Source organism: Sycon ciliatum, chromosome 8, assembly GCF_964019385.1.
Source record: "Sycon ciliatum chromosome 8, ocSycCili1.1, whole genome shotgun sequence".
Lineage (NCBI taxonomy): Eukaryota > Metazoa > Porifera > Calcarea > Leucosolenida > Sycettidae > Sycon > Sycon ciliatum.
Window position 1 is genome coordinate 19,361,141 of NC_088650.1, and position 18,538 is coordinate 19,379,678.

The 18,538-nt window shown below is 47.9% G+C and overlaps 1 protein-coding gene across 1 annotated transcript in view; it reads right to left on the reverse strand.

The window, feature by feature from the left end:
• Positions 1–18,538, reverse strand: part of LOC135822232 (kinesin-like protein KIF14) — a 45,670-nt gene that overhangs the window by 622 nt on the left and 26,510 nt on the right. The window contains exons 15-38 of the mRNA XM_065334954.1: positions 18,408–18,451; positions 17,786–17,847; positions 17,541–17,578; positions 16,922–17,032; positions 16,109–16,256; positions 15,520–15,597; positions 15,293–15,358; positions 14,338–14,439; positions 13,904–13,955; positions 13,014–13,102; positions 11,699–11,731; positions 10,984–11,085; positions 10,032–10,138; positions 9,362–9,431; positions 8,493–8,565; positions 7,849–7,977; positions 6,840–6,926; positions 6,167–6,268; positions 5,395–5,552; positions 4,236–4,310; positions 3,140–3,337; positions 2,732–2,869; positions 2,164–2,244; positions 1–1,108 (exon numbers count right to left, since the gene is read on the reverse strand). The exon at positions 1–1,108 is cut by the window's left edge and continues 622 nt beyond it. Of these exons, the coding sequence (XP_065191026.1) occupies positions 1–1,108; positions 2,164–2,244; positions 2,732–2,869; positions 3,140–3,337; positions 4,236–4,310; positions 5,395–5,552; positions 6,167–6,268; positions 6,840–6,926; positions 7,849–7,977; positions 8,493–8,565; positions 9,362–9,431; positions 10,032–10,138; positions 10,984–11,085; positions 11,699–11,731; positions 13,014–13,102; positions 13,904–13,955; positions 14,338–14,439; positions 15,293–15,358; positions 15,520–15,597; positions 16,109–16,256; positions 16,922–17,032; positions 17,541–17,578; positions 17,786–17,847; positions 18,408–18,451 (3,251 nt within the window). The remainder of the gene's footprint in view (positions 1,109–2,163; positions 2,245–2,731; positions 2,870–3,139; positions 3,338–4,235; positions 4,311–5,394; positions 5,553–6,166; positions 6,269–6,839; positions 6,927–7,848; positions 7,978–8,492; positions 8,566–9,361; positions 9,432–10,031; positions 10,139–10,983; positions 11,086–11,698; positions 11,732–13,013; positions 13,103–13,903; positions 13,956–14,337; positions 14,440–15,292; positions 15,359–15,519; positions 15,598–16,108; positions 16,257–16,921; positions 17,033–17,540; positions 17,579–17,785; positions 17,848–18,407; positions 18,452–18,538) is intronic.

Sequence of the window (18,538 nt, forward strand, 5' to 3'; positions counted from 1 at the left end):
CAGCTCCTAGGCTGGCTCTCTGCTTGCCGCGTGTCGAGTTCTTTGGCGACGATTTGCTGCTGCTGTTTTCCACGGTCAGGGATGTCCGTTGTTTCCTAGCTGTCACTGGTGAGGAGGATGCCATCGGCGAAGTGATAGCTAGACTAGCACTGCCATGGCCATCAGCTGCTGTACTGCTCGCTCTCTGTTTGGTTGGCGAGGACGACGTGGCAGTAGAGCCAATGCTGCTTCTCTGCTTGCTCGGTGTTGAGGGAGAGGATGAGACTAGCGCTGCTGCTGCTGCTGCTGCTGCTGCTGCTGGCATAGGTGAGGACTGCCTGTCTTTACGAATGGCGTTGTCCAGGGAGGGTAGCTGTCGACGTGGCCGTTGTCCTGTCCCCGGAGAGCCAGTGTGTGCACTGTCAGGGGTTGTGGCCGCACCACCGTCCACACGTCCTCTCTCAGCCGCAAGCGGCAACTCCGCCGCAGCTCCGGTTGTTGTTGGCAGGACGGAGGTATTGACTGCAGGAACAGCAGCAGTGTTGCGTGTACTGGTCGTCGACGGACCAGTCTGTCTCAAAGCATTCGTTAGAGACTTGGCTGCTCGTGCTACGTCCTTAGCTGCCGACTCAATGGAGGGCAGAGCGTCAGTGAGAATCTGCACACGCGCCGGATCCTCGCTCTCGTTGCCAGCCGCTGCGTGTGATCCACTGCTGGCCACCGTCGTTTCGGAAATGTCAGACGAGTCGGACTCCTGAGAGAGGTTGGTAGGTGAGGAGAGTGTTCGCCGTGCCCTACCGTGTGCTGTCTCCAGCTGTGGCCGGCATGTTGCTGCAGTATCAACGGCATGCAGTACCAGCGACTGCACAACGCTCACCAGCTTCTCCATGGTGGGCGATGACGTGGCTGACACCGCTGCTGCTGCTGCTGCACTGCTTGCGGACGATGACGACGATGAGCTAGATGATAATGATGACGACGCTGATGCAGCAGTTCCTGTGAATGCTTTACTCGTTGCCCTGGGCAGTGCGAGCACGTCCGCGTAGAGCATTGATAGCTGGCTGTACTGCTGCTCAGCACGACTGTAGGAGAACGAGATGCCGGCACTGTTGCAGCCTAGTAGCTTGTTCTAGAGAGCAAACGAACATAGCAACATGCACACATGCACACATACACACACACACATACACACACATACACATGCCAGGCACATGCCAGGCACATGCACACACACACGCACACACACACACACACACACACACACACACACACACACACACACACACACACACACACACACACACGCACACACACACACACACGCGCGCGCACACAAACTACTACAATGTACCAATGTACCAATGCATCAGTGTAACAATGCATCAGTGCAGCAGGCAGCATGTCCTCGTGTTCCAGCAAGTCCAGATCCCAGTCACCTTGATGTTGCTGAATCCAATATTGCAAAATTAAAAAGTACTTGATTTGAATGTATATGTATTCACATCAGACTTCTACTCAAGCCAGGTAAATCTATGTACGTCAACACTAAAACCAGGCGTATGACTTGTGCTGACAGTGCATCTTGAAAATCAGGCGTGTATGCAAAACAAGCTTCTATATGCGACAGGCTTTATACACGACACTACAACAGTTACTGTATGCAGCTATCGAGTCCTACATGTTTGTAGTATAGCCAGTCCTACATGTTTGTAGTATAGCCAGTCCTACATGTTTGTAGTATAGCCAGTCCTACATGTTTGTAGTATAGCCAGTCCTACATGTTTAGTATAGCCAGTCCTACATGTTTGTAGTATAGCCAGTCCTACATGTTTGTAGTATAGCCAGTCCTACATGTTTGTAGTATAGCCAGTCCTACATGTTTGTAGTATAGCCAGTCCTACATGTTTGTAGTATAGCCAGTCCTACATGTTTGTAGTATAGCCAGTCCTACATGTTTGTAGTATAGCCAGTCCTACATGTTTGTAGTATAGCCAGTCCTACATGTTTGTAGTATAGCCAGTCCTACATGTTTGTAGTATAGCCAGTCCTACATGTTTGTAGTATAGCCAGTCCTACATGTTTGTAGTATAGCCAGTCCTACATGTTTGTAGTATAGCCAGTCCTACATGTTTGTAGTATAGCCAGTCCTACATGTTTGTAGTATAGCCAGTATGGATATCTCACCTGGAGTTGCTGCAAAGCGCCGAGAAATCCTCTGAGTGCAGTTAGCACCGATGATACACCGTCCAGATAAGGTTCAACACTCTGGCAACACAACACAACACATGAATTAGCAGAGAGAACGCACAGTCTAGCTATAAGTATGGTGGTGAAGTAGGGAGCATAGAGCCTGCACTCTAACAAGAATGCTGTCGAAAAGTTCTCTCGATAACATACTGGGTAAAGAATACCTTCTTCTGTTCTGACAAGTTGATCACTTCCACCTTTCTTTAGGGAATACATACCAACTCCAAAGTACACTGTACATGCCCTTGGTTTTGTGTGTGTGTGGGGGGGGGGGGGGGGGTGGCGTGAAGTCCCTGCAACAGTTCTCATATTTTCTCATCCATAGCGACGTGCCACACTCAGACGGCACCACCCATCTTAAATCCTCGCGTCAGATGAAGCAATGTGGGAAGTACCATGCAGAAAATACACAACGGGAAGAGTTCAAGGATGCGGCCTAAATCTGCCCAAACACCTAAAACTGCTCAAAATATGTAGGCTCACGCGCATAGTCAGCAAAACTCACCACGGACGTCTTATGTTCCCTGAGCTCGGCAATCTGCTGATGCCCTTCAGCCACTGCAGCTTTGACATTCTCAACTGTTACATTGAGGTATTCCGATGCTCCAGACAGGAACACGGCCACACAGTCAAAGCCAGACACCTACACAGAACCAACAAATAAGTAAAATAGCGCCATGGCTGGCTATCGCCCACATCACCATTTCATTGGCTAGTGCCACGTGATTGTGAATAAATAATAAAATAAAAATACGGATACCAGCGACTGGCTAATACACAAACATAATGGAAAGTTCTCAGAATGCATACGGTCAACATGTGGACTGCATGCAACGTTCTGTACACACTGAGGGCGCCAGCCCCGCGTCATTTCGACCGGATTTCCATGTCCACGACAGTAGCACTAACTCACCTCGTCTGTAACCATAATAGCACCGGGCGGCATCGAAGATGACTCTGTCTCTGCTGACATGCCGCCACCGTCAACAAGTAGTGGAGACTGTGCAGTAGCTAGCGATGCCTGGCCAGCCAGCTTCACCACCTGACTGATGCTGTGTAGAATCTTCGCAGCTGAATCACGTACCACGGCGTCTATGTCATTCTCCACACCCTGCAATATCCCGCGGGGTTATATGGGAACAACACACAACAACAGCCACAACAGCAGCAGCGGCGGCAACAACAACAGCCACAACTACATGATGATGGTATTCATTACAATGGCGTCAGGAAGATAATGGTAGCGGTATAGAGGTAGTACTAGTAGGTCGTCTACTCAACATACATGTAGCTAGCAATCCATATACAGTACGTATGCCACTACAGTCTACAATGAGCCGTAAATCACCTACTGTAAAAGCAGAAATTTTCGGTATTCTCCAAAATTGGCGGTTCGGTGGAGGGATATTTACTTGTACTTGAAGTAAGATGAACATCCGACTGCTTCGCCAGGAGTAGGGATACCATACTCGTACCATTAGAAACCTCTCTTGAATGGTGCCCTGGTCTCGAATAGTTCCCCTGTCTCTGAGAGACAATGAAAAAACAAAGCCCTCTCTTGCCCCATCCTTGCCCCCCCCTCCCGATCAAGCGCATGTGCAATATTGGTGTAGTTTCACTGATGTAGTCTCACTGGATCAAAGTCACAGTTCTTGTTGCAGTTTCTGATGAGTCCTGATAGTACGCTTTAGACTCCGTTCTTCTTTCCCTTCTTTCTTTTCATGCTGGATAACGTAAACGTACCAGCAATGAAGAATATTACCCTCTTTTAAAAGTGCCCCATCCATGACGGACTTTGACAAACCAGTACCCCGGGGGTACTAATCACGCGAGTATGGTAGTGATAGGGTGCACGGTACAGGCCAATCGTGTACCATAGCAGCTTCACCTTTAAACACCTGACCACTGGCAATATCATAATAACTGACAGCAGCAGCAGTTCACCACAACTAGCACTCAGTAGTTACGTAGTTTCCTGCTCGCTTCTCAGGATTCTAACCATGGTGTACCTGTAGCAAGCGAGTGACATCACTGCACATCGAGCGAGTTTCTCGTTGTAAGCTGGAGAGCACGTTGTCCATCGCCTAGTCACGTGGCACAGTGCAACACAGCGCAGCGGGCACACACACACGCACGCACGCACCCACACACACCCACACACCCACCCACACACACACACCATACACACACACACACACACACACACACCATACACACACACACACCATACACACACACACACACACACACACACACACACACACACACACACACACACACCATACACACACACACCATACACACACACACACACACACACACACACATACACACACACACACATACACACACACACACTTGTACTTGTACTTGCTCACTGCCAAAACTGGTCACGTGGGTCTCCCCGGGAGAGGGGAGAGAGACTCAAAAGGAATCTTGGAAAGATGACTCAATTGGCCATTGAACCACCCAGCGGCCGACACCCCCTGAAATCCCCAAACTAGGGTGGACTTGAAATGATCCCACTTACGGGCTCACCACACCTCAGTAAGTGACACACACACACACACACACATACACACACACACACACACACACACACATACACACATACACACACACACACACACACACACACATACACACACACACACACACACACACACACACACAACTTTCAATCTACACTGTACTTGTATATAGGACAAAAGAAACAAGTGTTCCAAGTCTTTCCCTGTAGCCAGTGCCGGGACAGAATTACCTGTCAACTACCCAAAACTAATATCAAGAGTAGATAAACAAGAGTGTGCAACTCCGGATCTCTCCTGCACAATCTGCAGATACGCCCGCCCACGGCGGAATTTTTTGTTGACGTCACCTTTTTTTCAGAGAAACGCGCAGTTTGCCGCAGAGCAGTGTGAGAGCACGTGCTGGACACCGACCTTGTAGTGTAAAGCCCGGCCAAGAGCACGAGGGAAAACTTTCCGAAAGACTCGCAGCGCGTGCGTCGTCGAAAAGATTACGTCAACAAAAAATTCCGCTGTGGGCCAACCCATCCGCGAGTTGCACACTCTTGTTTATCTACTCTTGCTAATATCAAGAGGACAGTGCATGTAGACATCCATTCAGCAATCTACCAACATGGGAGTATCCAAATCACCGATGTACCTTCAGCATGTGAGGGTTGCGCCGGCTGCGGTCATGCAGGCGTCGACACTCCTCCAACCGCCGCCACGACAACACACCATCGGCAAGACAACGGCATGTGCTTGAAAACCGGAGCAAGGACGACTGGAGAGATTCTTGCGTTGCGGCCGTTACGGAATCTGGAAAAGACAGACCAAGCGTTATGGCTTTGAGAGGAGATACACTGGTAAAGGTTGATTCACACTTCATTTTGCGTACGGGAAAGTGATCGCGAGATCGCCGCGCGATGACTTTCCCGCACGCAAAATAGTTGAGCTCAAGGCAACTTTTTTTGCGATGCGACGGTTTCCCGTACGCGAATTTTCAATGTGGCTGATAGAGGTTCTGGCAACCAGACACGCAAGACTCGATTGCTACTCAACCGAGGGGTGAACCGAGTGCATGGCAGCCCCTGAGCGATCCTAGCCACAGTCCAGTCAGCTATCAAATACTCAAACATGGAAAGTAAGCATAACACGCAAGTTCTTGCTTGTACATCTCGTACTCACACTCTACTTGTAACGTTGTGAAGTTCAGCTGATGTGATATAGAGAATGGAAGCAAAACAAAGTGGCAAGCCCCCTCCCTCCCTCACAGAGATATAGAGGACAGACTGACCAATGCACGAAGTTCACCCCTGCTCAAATAGAATTGGTCACATTGGCGTGTGCCTCCAATGCATTGCAACAAAGGAAGCCATCACTGGATGAAGCTTGTTTGCATTTCCACGCTGGCTAGTCCTTGCCATACTTACTCGAGGCGATCTTCTGAAAGACTACTTGCACGTCCACAGTGGCCTTACGCAGACTGGTGCAGGCTGACACGATGCCATCAGCTACAGAATACCGAGAAACACCTAAACAACGCAGATCCAAAGACACCAGCACGGGCAAATTACCCGTCTGGGACGGAGCAATATTGTCCCCATTCAAGCCCTAGTAAGTTCGCATGAAAACTCAAAAACTGCAGAGTTGCCCGTCACCGACCCTATAGTGGGTGATGATGAGTTGTACATCTCTGACCCTATAGTGGGTGGGGATGGGTTGCTCATCTCTGACCCTATAGTGGGTGGGGATGGGTTGCTCATCTCTGACCCTATAGTGGGTGGGGATGGGTTGCTCATCTCTGACCCTATAGTGGGTGGGGATGGGTTGCTCATCTCCGACCCTATAGTGGAACAGAGGATGCTTTGACCGTCACTGACCTTACAGTGGGGCGGGGGATGAAGAGTGAGGCTTGTGCACACTAGCATGCATGTCTTCAGAAAGTCTCACAACTAACAGACTAGCATACAAACAGCCTAGCATACAAACAGACTAGCATACAGCTAAGGGGGAAGTAAATGTACAAAGGTGTTCCTAGTGTGCATTCGACTCACTGAACTGCCTGCTCAATTAAAATAATGCTAACTACGACTAGAACAATACCTTCGGTGGGTAAGGCATCGAGTACGGCAGCAACATGTTGACGGGCACTGCCAGCTAGGTGGGATACACTCTTGATCGGGTTAGATACTGACAACACATACACACATACATACACACACAACGCGCGCGCGCGCACACACACACACACACGTGCACAGCACAGATACACACAGACACACATGCAGACACATGCAGACACACACACACACACACACACACACACACACACACACACACACACACACATCAGATAGCGTCTGCATTCATCTTTCCAGACAACGCGACCGTGATTTTTATGGCTTCCTGTACACATATGCTGAACATTTGGTTATTATTAGTAGTCTCTTTCCCATACGCTGTTACCTGGTGTTTCCTCCATTATCACATGGCTCTTTCCCTTCTTGTCATTCTCGTGTACAGTTCAGTTTAGCTTCTGAGTCAGTCGAGTCTGAGTTCTTCCCTGACCCTCCAAAACATGGGTATTTCAGAAATATAGTACGAGTATGAGTCATGACGTTCGTCACAATCTCAACCGCAACGGCCACAGATTGGACAAGCACTACCACTACACACTGATCTAACGGATGTTAAGTGCAGCAAGTGCACAGGGGTCTCCCTAGCTACATGTTCAAGAGTGAATTGCAGATAAGTGGCATGTAGAGCAGTGAGGGTATCAAGCTAGTGAGGCCATTGAGCTAAGACCTACAGATATGAGCTGCTCAGAGCTGACCAACAAGATTTGAACTCAGTACAGACCCACCCACACCCAAAACAACACACCCAAACAACACGCATGCACGTACGTACTATAACTACCACTTGAATGCCAGCCCACTGTTCTCCAATGGGTGGAACGTTCGACAACAAATAAGCCACATAGGCTTCAGCTTATGCCGAGAGTACTTAGGCATCGCTCTCTAAAGTGAAAGGACACTAAATCTCCTATTGGCAAAGACTGGATGAGTACTAGCATGGACTCCGATTTTGCCAGAAAGAACTCGCCACTTACCCACAGCCTGTGTCATAGGGGTGAGCGAGAACGCACTGAGACCGCCTGGTGACGCTGTAGCTCCAAACGCACTGTCCAGTCGTCCACGTGTGGAAGACATGAAGGAGCGGCTACCACCCAACATGGGACCTGCACAACAAAGGAAACAACAACATTGCACTGTGCAGTCTTCCCATGTTTGCTAGAATCCAGCCATCCGAAACACATCAGCGTTGTGTCCCGCCCTGTATGTAACACACTGTTCGTAACGCCAGGGCTACACCACCACAGCACAGCAATATCCCCAGGGCAGAGTTGAGCACAACCGTGCCTGTTTTGCCACTCAATAGTGGACTTGCCCAGGGTACTACAGTCCAGGCCTGCAACAGTGACCTTGCACGGGTATTCCCTTTCGTGTGCAAGAGCCTCGTGGGATCTGCAGCTCTTGTTACAATACACACACCCCCACACACACGCACGCACACGCACACGCACACACACGCACACACACACACACACACGCACGCACACACACACACACACACACACACGCACGCACGCACGCACCCACACACACACACTGAACGTCAACACCAAACCCCCAGCCATAGTGCACTACACAGTAACTAGTAATACTAGCCACACAACAAGCACATTGAACTCACTGGCCTCCGTTACTGATGATCTACTGGCATAGGACGGAGTAGCGGCAGACTGAAGCAAGTCGGCCAGTGACTTCTACAGAACAACATAGGACAACGGCATGCACAACCAGGTATTCACAGTGACTCACTGGGACGGCGAAAAGGTGTGTGTGTGTGTGTGTTTGTTTGTGCGTGTGTGTGTGTGTATGTGTGTATGTGTGCGTGTGTGTGTGGTGTGTGTAAGTGTGTGTGAGCGAGCGAGTGAGAGAGAAAGAGAGAGAGAGTGAGAGAGAGAGAGAGAGAGAGAGCCAGACAGAGAGAGAGAGAGAGAGAGAGAGAGAGAGAGAGAGAGAGAGAGAGAGAGAGAGAGAGAGAGAGAGAGAGAGAGAGAGAGAGAGAGAGAGAGAGAGAGAGAGAGAGCCAGACAGAAAGAGACAGACAGACAGAGAGAGAATGGAGGCACAAAACATAAATGGCACAATTGCCATAACCACAAACACACACACGCGCGCGCGCGCCTACACACACACACACACTTGTACTTGTTGCTCACTGCCAAAACTGGTCATGTGGGTCTCCCCGGGAGAGGGGAGAGAGACTCAAAAGGAATATTGGAAAGATGAATCAATTGGCTATTGAACCGCCCAACGGCCGACACCCCCTGAAATCCCCAAAACTCTGGGTGGATTTGAAAATGATCCCACTTATGGGCTCACCACACCTCAGTAAGTGGGTGAGGACAAGGTGCAGAAAAAGGACGACGGCATCAGGGTATCCGTCCAGGGATCCAACTGCAGTTACCCCTGCCCCCAGTGAAGGTAATACTTGCTACTAGTATTAGTGTGGGTGGCTAAATCAGATCCACACACACACCACACACACACACACACCGGTATTCGCGATGGCAGCTCTCCGAGAGCAGCGGACGAGGTGGAGCGCTTTGACAGAGATCGGGGTTGACTGCAACATACCAGTAACACAGGAAAACACAAATAAAATGTATATGACACAAAATACACAGTTCGAGTGAGACTGAATTTTCCACATCCATAGGAGCAGAACCACCGGTGACCCTCAAAGATCAGGCAGTTGATTGTCAGTGACGTCCAGATTCAAGCGACAGGAAAATGCAGTTCACGCCTGCAGCACCCAGACAATCCAGGAGATCATCACCAGGAACTGGTGCAGCATATCTCATACAATGCTCCCTTGATTATCTAGCACCATCTGTGCTATGGAAATTCTGCTGAATTAGAAAATATGGTTTACTGCTGCAATAAGTAAAAGAGAAAAGGACCTATAAGTTACTAGTGTTTTGTGATTCGTTGTCGCACTATCTGACTGTATATTATCTCGTTACCTTGGTTACCTTGGTGGACTGTTAGTCATAGCTAGTAACTTATAGGTCCTTTTCTCTTTACATATCACTATTGGCTCAACATCCGAGTTTTTACTGTTGCAATGCACATGAAAAGGACATTTTGGTTGCTGAAAATTATGCTGGTTTATACAGTGCTGGATTAAAGAGGGACAACTGTACGTGCATCTAGAGCAGCATACCTGATAGCCGATGGTGTCGCTGGAAGTGGCGATGTCGGTATGCTCTTCTTCCAGTCGTCTTTAGGGTCATAGAACAGGTCATTGTCATCCACACCCTCGCTATCACCCTGCACACACAGCCACCACGCCAACACCAGAAAGGACAGTGAGCAAACAACACCCATGATCTCAGGATGCAGTTGCATTCTAACCATCGTGCACATACACTCTCATACGGACCTCAAAGTTACAGGCACCTCGGTCCACCGAGCACCCTGTGGGTCAGTTTTCGTGGAAACATTACAACTCTTTGCCCATTTTGTGGATATTTCGAAGTCAGATGCCAGATCTCTGGCCCTTCCCCATCAAAATGTATGTGATTCAGGGTTACAGATATTCCCAAGTTATGGGCAGTGTCTGGTCCTGGACTGCCCGAACAGGAGAGATACGAGTATACCATCAAATGCATGGCATAGCCTTTTCAGTACATGCCCTGCAAAAGTTGAATCCTACTGTACAAGAGGTTTCCATAGGGGTACACGTACTGTACTATACCCCTACACAAACAGTCAATACGAGATGAGACTCGAGGCAGCCACGCAAACCAGATTTCAGTCCATTTAAATCCTGAAACCTGGACAGTGCACCCAACACTCTACACATTGGATAAGCAACACCTGTCCGGATTTCATGAAACCTGGCCAAAACCACACCTTTACCTCAGATTTTTCCAAATCCCAGAGTTGACACGCCTAGGAAAAATCGCATATACCTAGTCTGAAGAGGCCATACACCATAAACCTTTATGGAAAGCATCAAAGTTTCCATGATTTTCATAATTATCTAAATGAAGTGTATGGCAAGGTAACAAAACATAGCAAAGCGTTCTCGATAAGAATTCAGTCGAGTACTACTTTACCAAGAAGACAGCCTGGATACACTGAGAATATCACATCAGCACAACGCTACACACCTGGAAGAGCTCGCGCATCTTCTCCAGCTTCTGCTCAAACTTGCTGATAGGCCAGATGGTGCTGATACCAAGCTTGGTGTTCTGCACCCGAATCTGCGTAGGCTACATTAGCCCGGGGAAAAGGACAGCAGCAGGAAAGGAGATGAGTAAAAAGGTGTAGCTGAGGCAACATAGGAGTGAGAATGAGATTTTAGTTGCAGCTAGAGTTTGACACAAAGCGATCCTTAGGCAAAATTCTATCAATAACGCGAGCAGTGGAAGTCGCCTACTGTACTATAGTAGAGGTTTTGAGATTTCACTGAATCATACCGAAGAGTATAGTGAATAGACATGACGTGTATTTCATCCTATCACTTTCTCTTGCCCTTGCCCCTCTGCCCGCCTTTCTGGCTGTGTGCTGGCCTTGCCTCCACCTCTGTGTCTTGCATGCACACGTCATTGAAGTGCACAGTACAAGGACACGGCGTGGTAGAGACCCATACTAACATGTCGGACAGCTGGCAGCATGTTACCAGGCGTAGAGAACACACAGTCCTGAGAACAGTGCTCCTGACTGCAACCACTGTTCTCAACACAGTGTGTCCTCCCGCCTGGACCTGGTAACATGGTGTCAATCATCCAACATGTTAACCTTTCAATCAAGACTTGCACACACCAAAACTATACTACATGTAGAGTAGTATTCCTGAGCACATACAGAGTACTTAGTACTTACTTCGCCGTCTGAAACTGCTTCGATGAAGAACGACTGCACAGTAAAGGAGGTAAACAAAAAGTCTTATCGCCGAGGTGATGAAATAGCCACCCTTGCGGCTGCCTCACAGTGTACAGCCAGTCATGAAGTGATACTGTGAGGCTATTGTTGTTTGTGCTTCCAGGAGTAGAGAATAGCCTTCTTGGTGCATTTGTGAATCATTCGTACGGCCTTAAAAATTGTGTGTATTTTGAATGCCAGATGGTATAAGGAATTAGAACGCTTCTAAATTTGATGCCAGGTCTATTCAATGCATCTTGTATTTATAGATAGAACTATGCACTCAGGATACCTATCTTTCCTCTATAATTGCTGCACGTTGCCAATGCAATCTGAATACCGTATTCGCACTTTGAACACTCAAAGTTCACCTAAAAAGGGCTTATACTCCGATGATAAAATTGATGATAAAATTGACGGTGATAAAGAGGATAGATGTCTATAATTCGTGGCAAATATGTGGGTGTGGCATATACTCCAGTGCGGCATATGTTCCGGAAAGTACGGTAAGTGCTTTTCATAGCAAGCAACTACATCATCTAATCGGCATCGTATATCCCCAAACCTCAAAAGAGAACCTATAGTGGCGATGCAATGCAGTGCTAATGTAAATAGTAATATATTGACCTTTGATAAATACCCACACTCATTAGTGACCACACCATCAACGGTATCAAATTCGAATAAATTTGCTTGACTCAATAAATACCACTGTAATTTTCAATGCAGCACTGCACTTTTCCCTAAAAAGGAGTATTTTATAAACAGTATTTATTGGCCTAGTGGTATTTTATAAACAGTATTTATTGGCTTTTGGGCCAATAAATACTGTTTATAAAATACCACTAAGGCCAATAAATACTGTTTATAAAATACTCCTTTTTAGGGAAAGTGAAGGTCAACATATGTATAATAAATGTAGTAGCCTCAGGATTTATTGCAATTACATACCAGTATAAAAACCGAGGTCCCTACATAAAAAAACTCGGTGGCAGCTGCTGGGCCATATATTGCAGTTACCTCAGGATGCGCCAGGCTGTCAGCCAAAGTAGCAATGATGTCATACATACCTAGCCCAGGATGCAAAGGGCTGGTTTAGTAGAGAACTAGAGATCTTGCATTCAACAATGACCTGGAGAATCAATTAATCCATGCCCATGCGACTCTGGAGCACTGATGAATTGTAAGCTGCCAGGGTGATAATCCAGAACCGGAGCCAATGGACTGAGTTAAAACATAACCTGATATGAAAGGATGGACATAAATGGTTACTCACTGTGCTTTTCTTCAGGCTCTCACTGATGTTATTGGCCTCCGTCAGCATCATGTAGTAGCGCATCAGACGCTTGCTTTGACCAGAACTAGCTGTATGTACACCCACACCCAAACACATGTACACCCAAACACATGTACACCCACACACAGATACACACAGACACAGATACACACAGACACAGATACACACAGACACAGATACACACAGACACAGATACACACAGATACACACAGATACACACACACACACAGATACACACACACACAGATACACACACACACAGATACACACAGACACAGATACACACAGATACACACAGACACACAGATACACACAGACACAGATACACACAGACACACACAGACACACACACACTGAAGGGAAGTTATATTGCAGTTCAGGTGACAATAAAGGAAGAAATGATTGCTGGTGTGATGAAGTGCAACCGACTTTCTGTTGTACAAGAAGGATCCACGGGCGGAATTCAAACCCAGCACCCCTGTCTTACTGGGACAGTGCCTTGCCAACCAGGCTACCAGGGGTCACACATATATATGGCTCCTTCTTGCTACACTGCTCCCTGCCCCAACAGGCTGTGTCCGCACGCCGTACCTACTCGCGGGGGTACGTACGATGGGTCGTGGCTTCGAGCGCCAGTGTTGCAAAAGAAGGATCCACGACCGGGATTCAAACCCAGCACCCCTGTCTTTCCGGGACAGTGCCCTACCAACTAGGCTATCGGGGACCACACACACATAGCTCCTTCTTGCTACAATCAAGAACATGAAATAGGACAGAAAATTATTAAATTACCGTCGATTTGGCAAGCTAGTGAAATAAAAACACCAGCATCAACTTTCTGTAGCATAAATTTACACTCTTGTACTCACTCGCGATTTTCTCTGGTGTAGCCATGATTTCGTTGAGCGTCTCTCGTTGCTCCTGGATACACAGACACACATGTATACATACATCATAAAGACAATTTTGATACATGCACAGATAGTCAGATACACACACACACACACACACACACACACGCGCGCAGAGACAAATAAGATGATTCTGTATGGCAGGAAAGCATGACGGCTGACAGAAACACGACCACACAAGGACGTACCGCACAATGACCAACACCCCAAACTGACCACCATCACAGCCTGCAGTACTCTATACCACAAGGACAAGGACATTGAGCCTGTACTCAGATGGTGAGCTAGATTGTGCACGTCTGACTGTTCAAAATTTGGTTAAGTTGGTGGACTCGATCGCATAACTTGTGCCCACAATTTCATGTTACACTAGCCTGTGATCAATTATTTACCTTGGATTTCTTCAGCTTGACTACATCGTCCTCTAGTTTCCTCCTCTCGTTTTCCAAATCGGCGATGAGGTTTGTTTTCTGCTGCCGATCTTCCTCAAACACCTAAACAAAGCAGTGCCAAAGACAATCAATAGCCTATACAGGCTATATCTCTCTAAGAAGACGGTGCAAAACACCGCAGTCGGGGTGCTGGCTCTTCACCATGTATGCAGCACGAGTGCTGGCATGTAACTGTTAGCAGCCATGTTGCCACTGAACAGCCAACCCAGGGTATGGTGGCAGGGTTGACAAGGCCGTGAGCTGCTGATGGCTGCCATGCTGCATGGCTATCCGTCGAATGGTCTTGTGCACTGTCTGAAACGCTGCTCTTGAACATGTCACCATAGCGGTTCCACCAGTCAGTCTGGTGCCCGGCGTAGGCCAGTTGTACGGTACTAATCTTGGAAGGGGAGCGTGGAGAGAATATGAGAATAATACTGGTCAACAAAACTGTGAAGGGTTAATTTTGAATGTGCCAAGAAAAACAAAACGTACAATGATCAATGCAACGCTGAATCAAAAGAATTTACAAACAAAAAATGCGCAAGACTTAGTAGAGAAACGTCAGAAATCAATGGTGAACAGAAGGGAAAGTGCTTGGCTCCATATTTGCTGAATCCTTTGTACCCGCCGTTGTGATTCCTGTCGCGTTGGTACTCGCATATCCACTCTGCACTGTATCCACTGTGGATGGATGTCAGGTTAGTTGTGGTTAAGCTGACGGTCCACTTCTTGCCAGTCAGCGAAAGATGCGGCCATGTCGATGGATTCCAAACTAGCATCTTTGGGTGCTCAAGTCGAGTTCGCAGCAGTATTCTACCCATGCCGCTATGCTGATATTGCAAAGTCCTGCAGCCCAAACACAGCACCAGAGAATTCCAATCGGCAGTGCAAAGGCAAAGAGAAGGACGCTTACCTTCCGCAGCTTTTCTCTATCCATTTCAAGCTGATGACGGTGAGCAATAACTTGTGCTTCCAATGCCTAAGAAGAAGACAGCAAGCAAGAAGTAGTCAAAAAGTTCAGTCTACCTTGACGAAGAATAGCTGCTTGAAGGAGAGTAGAAAAGAAAGGACATAAAACAAATGGGAACACAGCAATGCTACACATAGCAGCAAAACACAGTCAGCAAACAGATCGCTTACCCGCTTCTCTGCCTCCAGGGCTTCCACCTTATGCTCTGAGCGCTCTATCACCTCCTTCTTGTCCGTCGATTCGGCAAGCTAGTGAAAATACAAAACACCACACGCCCACCATGTTCACACTGAACGTGCAGGTCTCGGCTAAGTCCATGGGATACATCCCTTCACCAACAAGCTTCCTTCGCAGATGCGGGAAGGAAGACCACTTGAAGACAGCTGTAGGAGCTTCCTTTCATCCCATTTCAAACAACTAGTACAAGTAACTCCCAGAGCCAGGGGAAAGCTGTCGGGTACAATACAATAGTCACAGCACAAAGAGACACGGGTGTGTGTGCAGTGTGTATGATCAACATACAGTGCAGTGCTCAATGCATACAGTGCTGCTCAATGCAATAATTCCATCAAGTGTGTGAATGCCACGCTGGCCACCGTGCAGCCCTACACCTGTCAACACTGGAATGGTGGACTGGTGCAGGGCGCAAACTGGACTCACGTGATGGGATTTCATTGAGCCGCCCTGTACCTTAGGTGCTGCATACTGGACAGCACAGTACTGTACTGTACTGTATACGGGAGTGAGGAGCAAACTCACCAGCTGCCCCTTGACAGAGAGGAGCTCAGACTCAAACACCTGACGATTCTGATCCAACTCCTGCTGTGCCACCTCCTTGGCTGCAGCTATCTGCTCCATCGCCTCTTCATTGGCTTTGAGCCTGGCCTCCTCCACTTCTGCACGAAGCCTAAGCATACACAGAGCATGCTTAATATGGTTACAGGGTACTCCCCAATGTACTCATAGCAAAGTACTAGTACGTGAAACCCAGCGTGTGCAGCTCGAATGGGTTGCGTCACGACGAGATTCCCATATCGCATCATTTTAGCAATGTAGTGCGTACGGGCAGGATTCAAGAAGATCTCCTGCCGCACAACTGCAGCTCATGTGTACGCACTACGCCACTTCCCGCCTCAGACCTGCACCAAATACATGTATGATGTAATCCCGGATTCGCCGTGACCGCCACCCGTGCAGAAAACCAGAAGCCGCACACTCTGGGTTTCCTGTAAAGTCGTGTATAAAGGCCGCGGCTAATATGACTTTTTGGGGGAAATTTGGCAGGCCTCTAAATGAGACAGGCTTCTATACAAGACAGGTAATTCTATGTATGTCAACACTCTAAAACCAGGCATAATGTGCAGAAAGTGTATCTTGAAATTCAGACTTCTATTCAAGACAGGCTTTAATACAAGACATTACGGTACTCTTAACAGCTAACTGTCTGGAGATTGAGTAGGACCAGAAGTATGTTAGAGACCAAGACATGGCTAACTGAAAGTTGGCCCAGCCTCGCAGCTGATGGGTACGTCGATGAATGCTACAGACTACAGTACATACTACAGGACTTACCTGGCATCCTGCACTTCAAACAGTTCATTTTGCGCAAACTCGAAGCCGCGCCCTGGTGCTAAAGTGCTGCGGCGCTCCGGATTCTGTGCCAACTCCACAGGGTGATTGAACCTGCGCAAGGCAACCAGAGGAGAAACACAAGAGAGATGTGTTGCGGATTGCCACAGAAAAGAAGAAAAAAACCAGTGTGTACGGTACAGGTGAAAAAGCAAACGGGACGGCAGAAAATATATACAGGCACAAAAACAGAGAGAGAGAGAGAGAGAGAGAGAGAGAGAGAGAGAGAGAGAGAGAGAGAGAGAGAGAGAGAGACGAGAGAGAGCGAGAGAGGACGAGAGAGAGAGAGAGAGAGAGAGAGAGAGAGAGAGAGAGAGAGAGAGAGAGAGAGAGAGAGAGAGAGAGAGAGAGAGAGAGAGAGAGAGAGAGAGAGAGAGAGAGAGAGAGAGAGAGAGAGAGAGAGAGAGAGAGAGAGAGAGAGAGAGAGAGAGAGAGAGAGAGAGAGAGAGAGAGAGAGAGAGAGAGAGAGAGAGAAAGAGAGAGAGAGAGAGAGAGAGAACAGGGAGAGAGAGAGAGAGAGAGAGAGAAACACGGTGGAGAAGGATTGTGTCAATAACATTACCTGAAGAAGTAGTCGCCGCCAATCACCACACGGTCACCCTGAAATCAAACAATAGGCAGAAAAAGACAGACAAGGTACTTGTTTCCCACATGTACACAATACATGTGACTTGCACAGGGCTGTAATCCACTGCTGGCATTGAAACAGCAACCGGGACATGAAAGCGACTTGCTGTACACATGTACTTTGTTCAGGAGGGGAGAGCCACGCCTGTGCATGTAAACTCAACCAGAGACAGTACTTACATGATGTAGTGTTACACCGTCGCCGATGAGCTCTCCGTTAACATAGGTCTGTGCGTCTGGATCTGCAGCACATAGCGGCATCATGACACAACACACAGCAGTGACCGGGTAACGGGACACACACACACACTCACTGTGATATGCATAGTACCATCTTTCCCCAAATACACAAAACCTCAAGGTCGAATGGGGGGGGGGGGGGGGGGGGGGGGGGGGGATCGTACAATTGAGTGTGACTTATTACTTAGTTATTAGTCAGTGAACACACTGAAACTCATGAGAACCGGGCTGTTGCAGTTGGACAAGACTCCTAGCCAGGGAAATACGGTGGTGTGAATGTGAACAATCCACTGCAGCTGTACCAATGGTGGAATAATATGGTGGTAAAGAAATGAGAAATGACGGTGAGCACACGCCTGCCCACACAAGCTCCCTATGCTACAAAGTTACACTCTGGCACCTTTAAAACTTGAGGCCACAAAAATGAACCCAATAAACACAGCCAAGCTTCGGCTCCACCACAGTAATAGCAGTCGGATATTGCAGAACTCGGAGCTCTCAAACCCTAGCAGAAGACAGGTTTTACCCTGAATACAATTGCAGCACATTTATACCGACTTACTTAGTGGAAGAATTTGTACAGCCTCGCCATCATTCTCAAGAACGCTACAGAAAAAGATAAAATGCACACACATACATAGTTCTAAAACGGAGCGCATAATCCCGGCGATAAATTTGATGAATTTGAGGGTT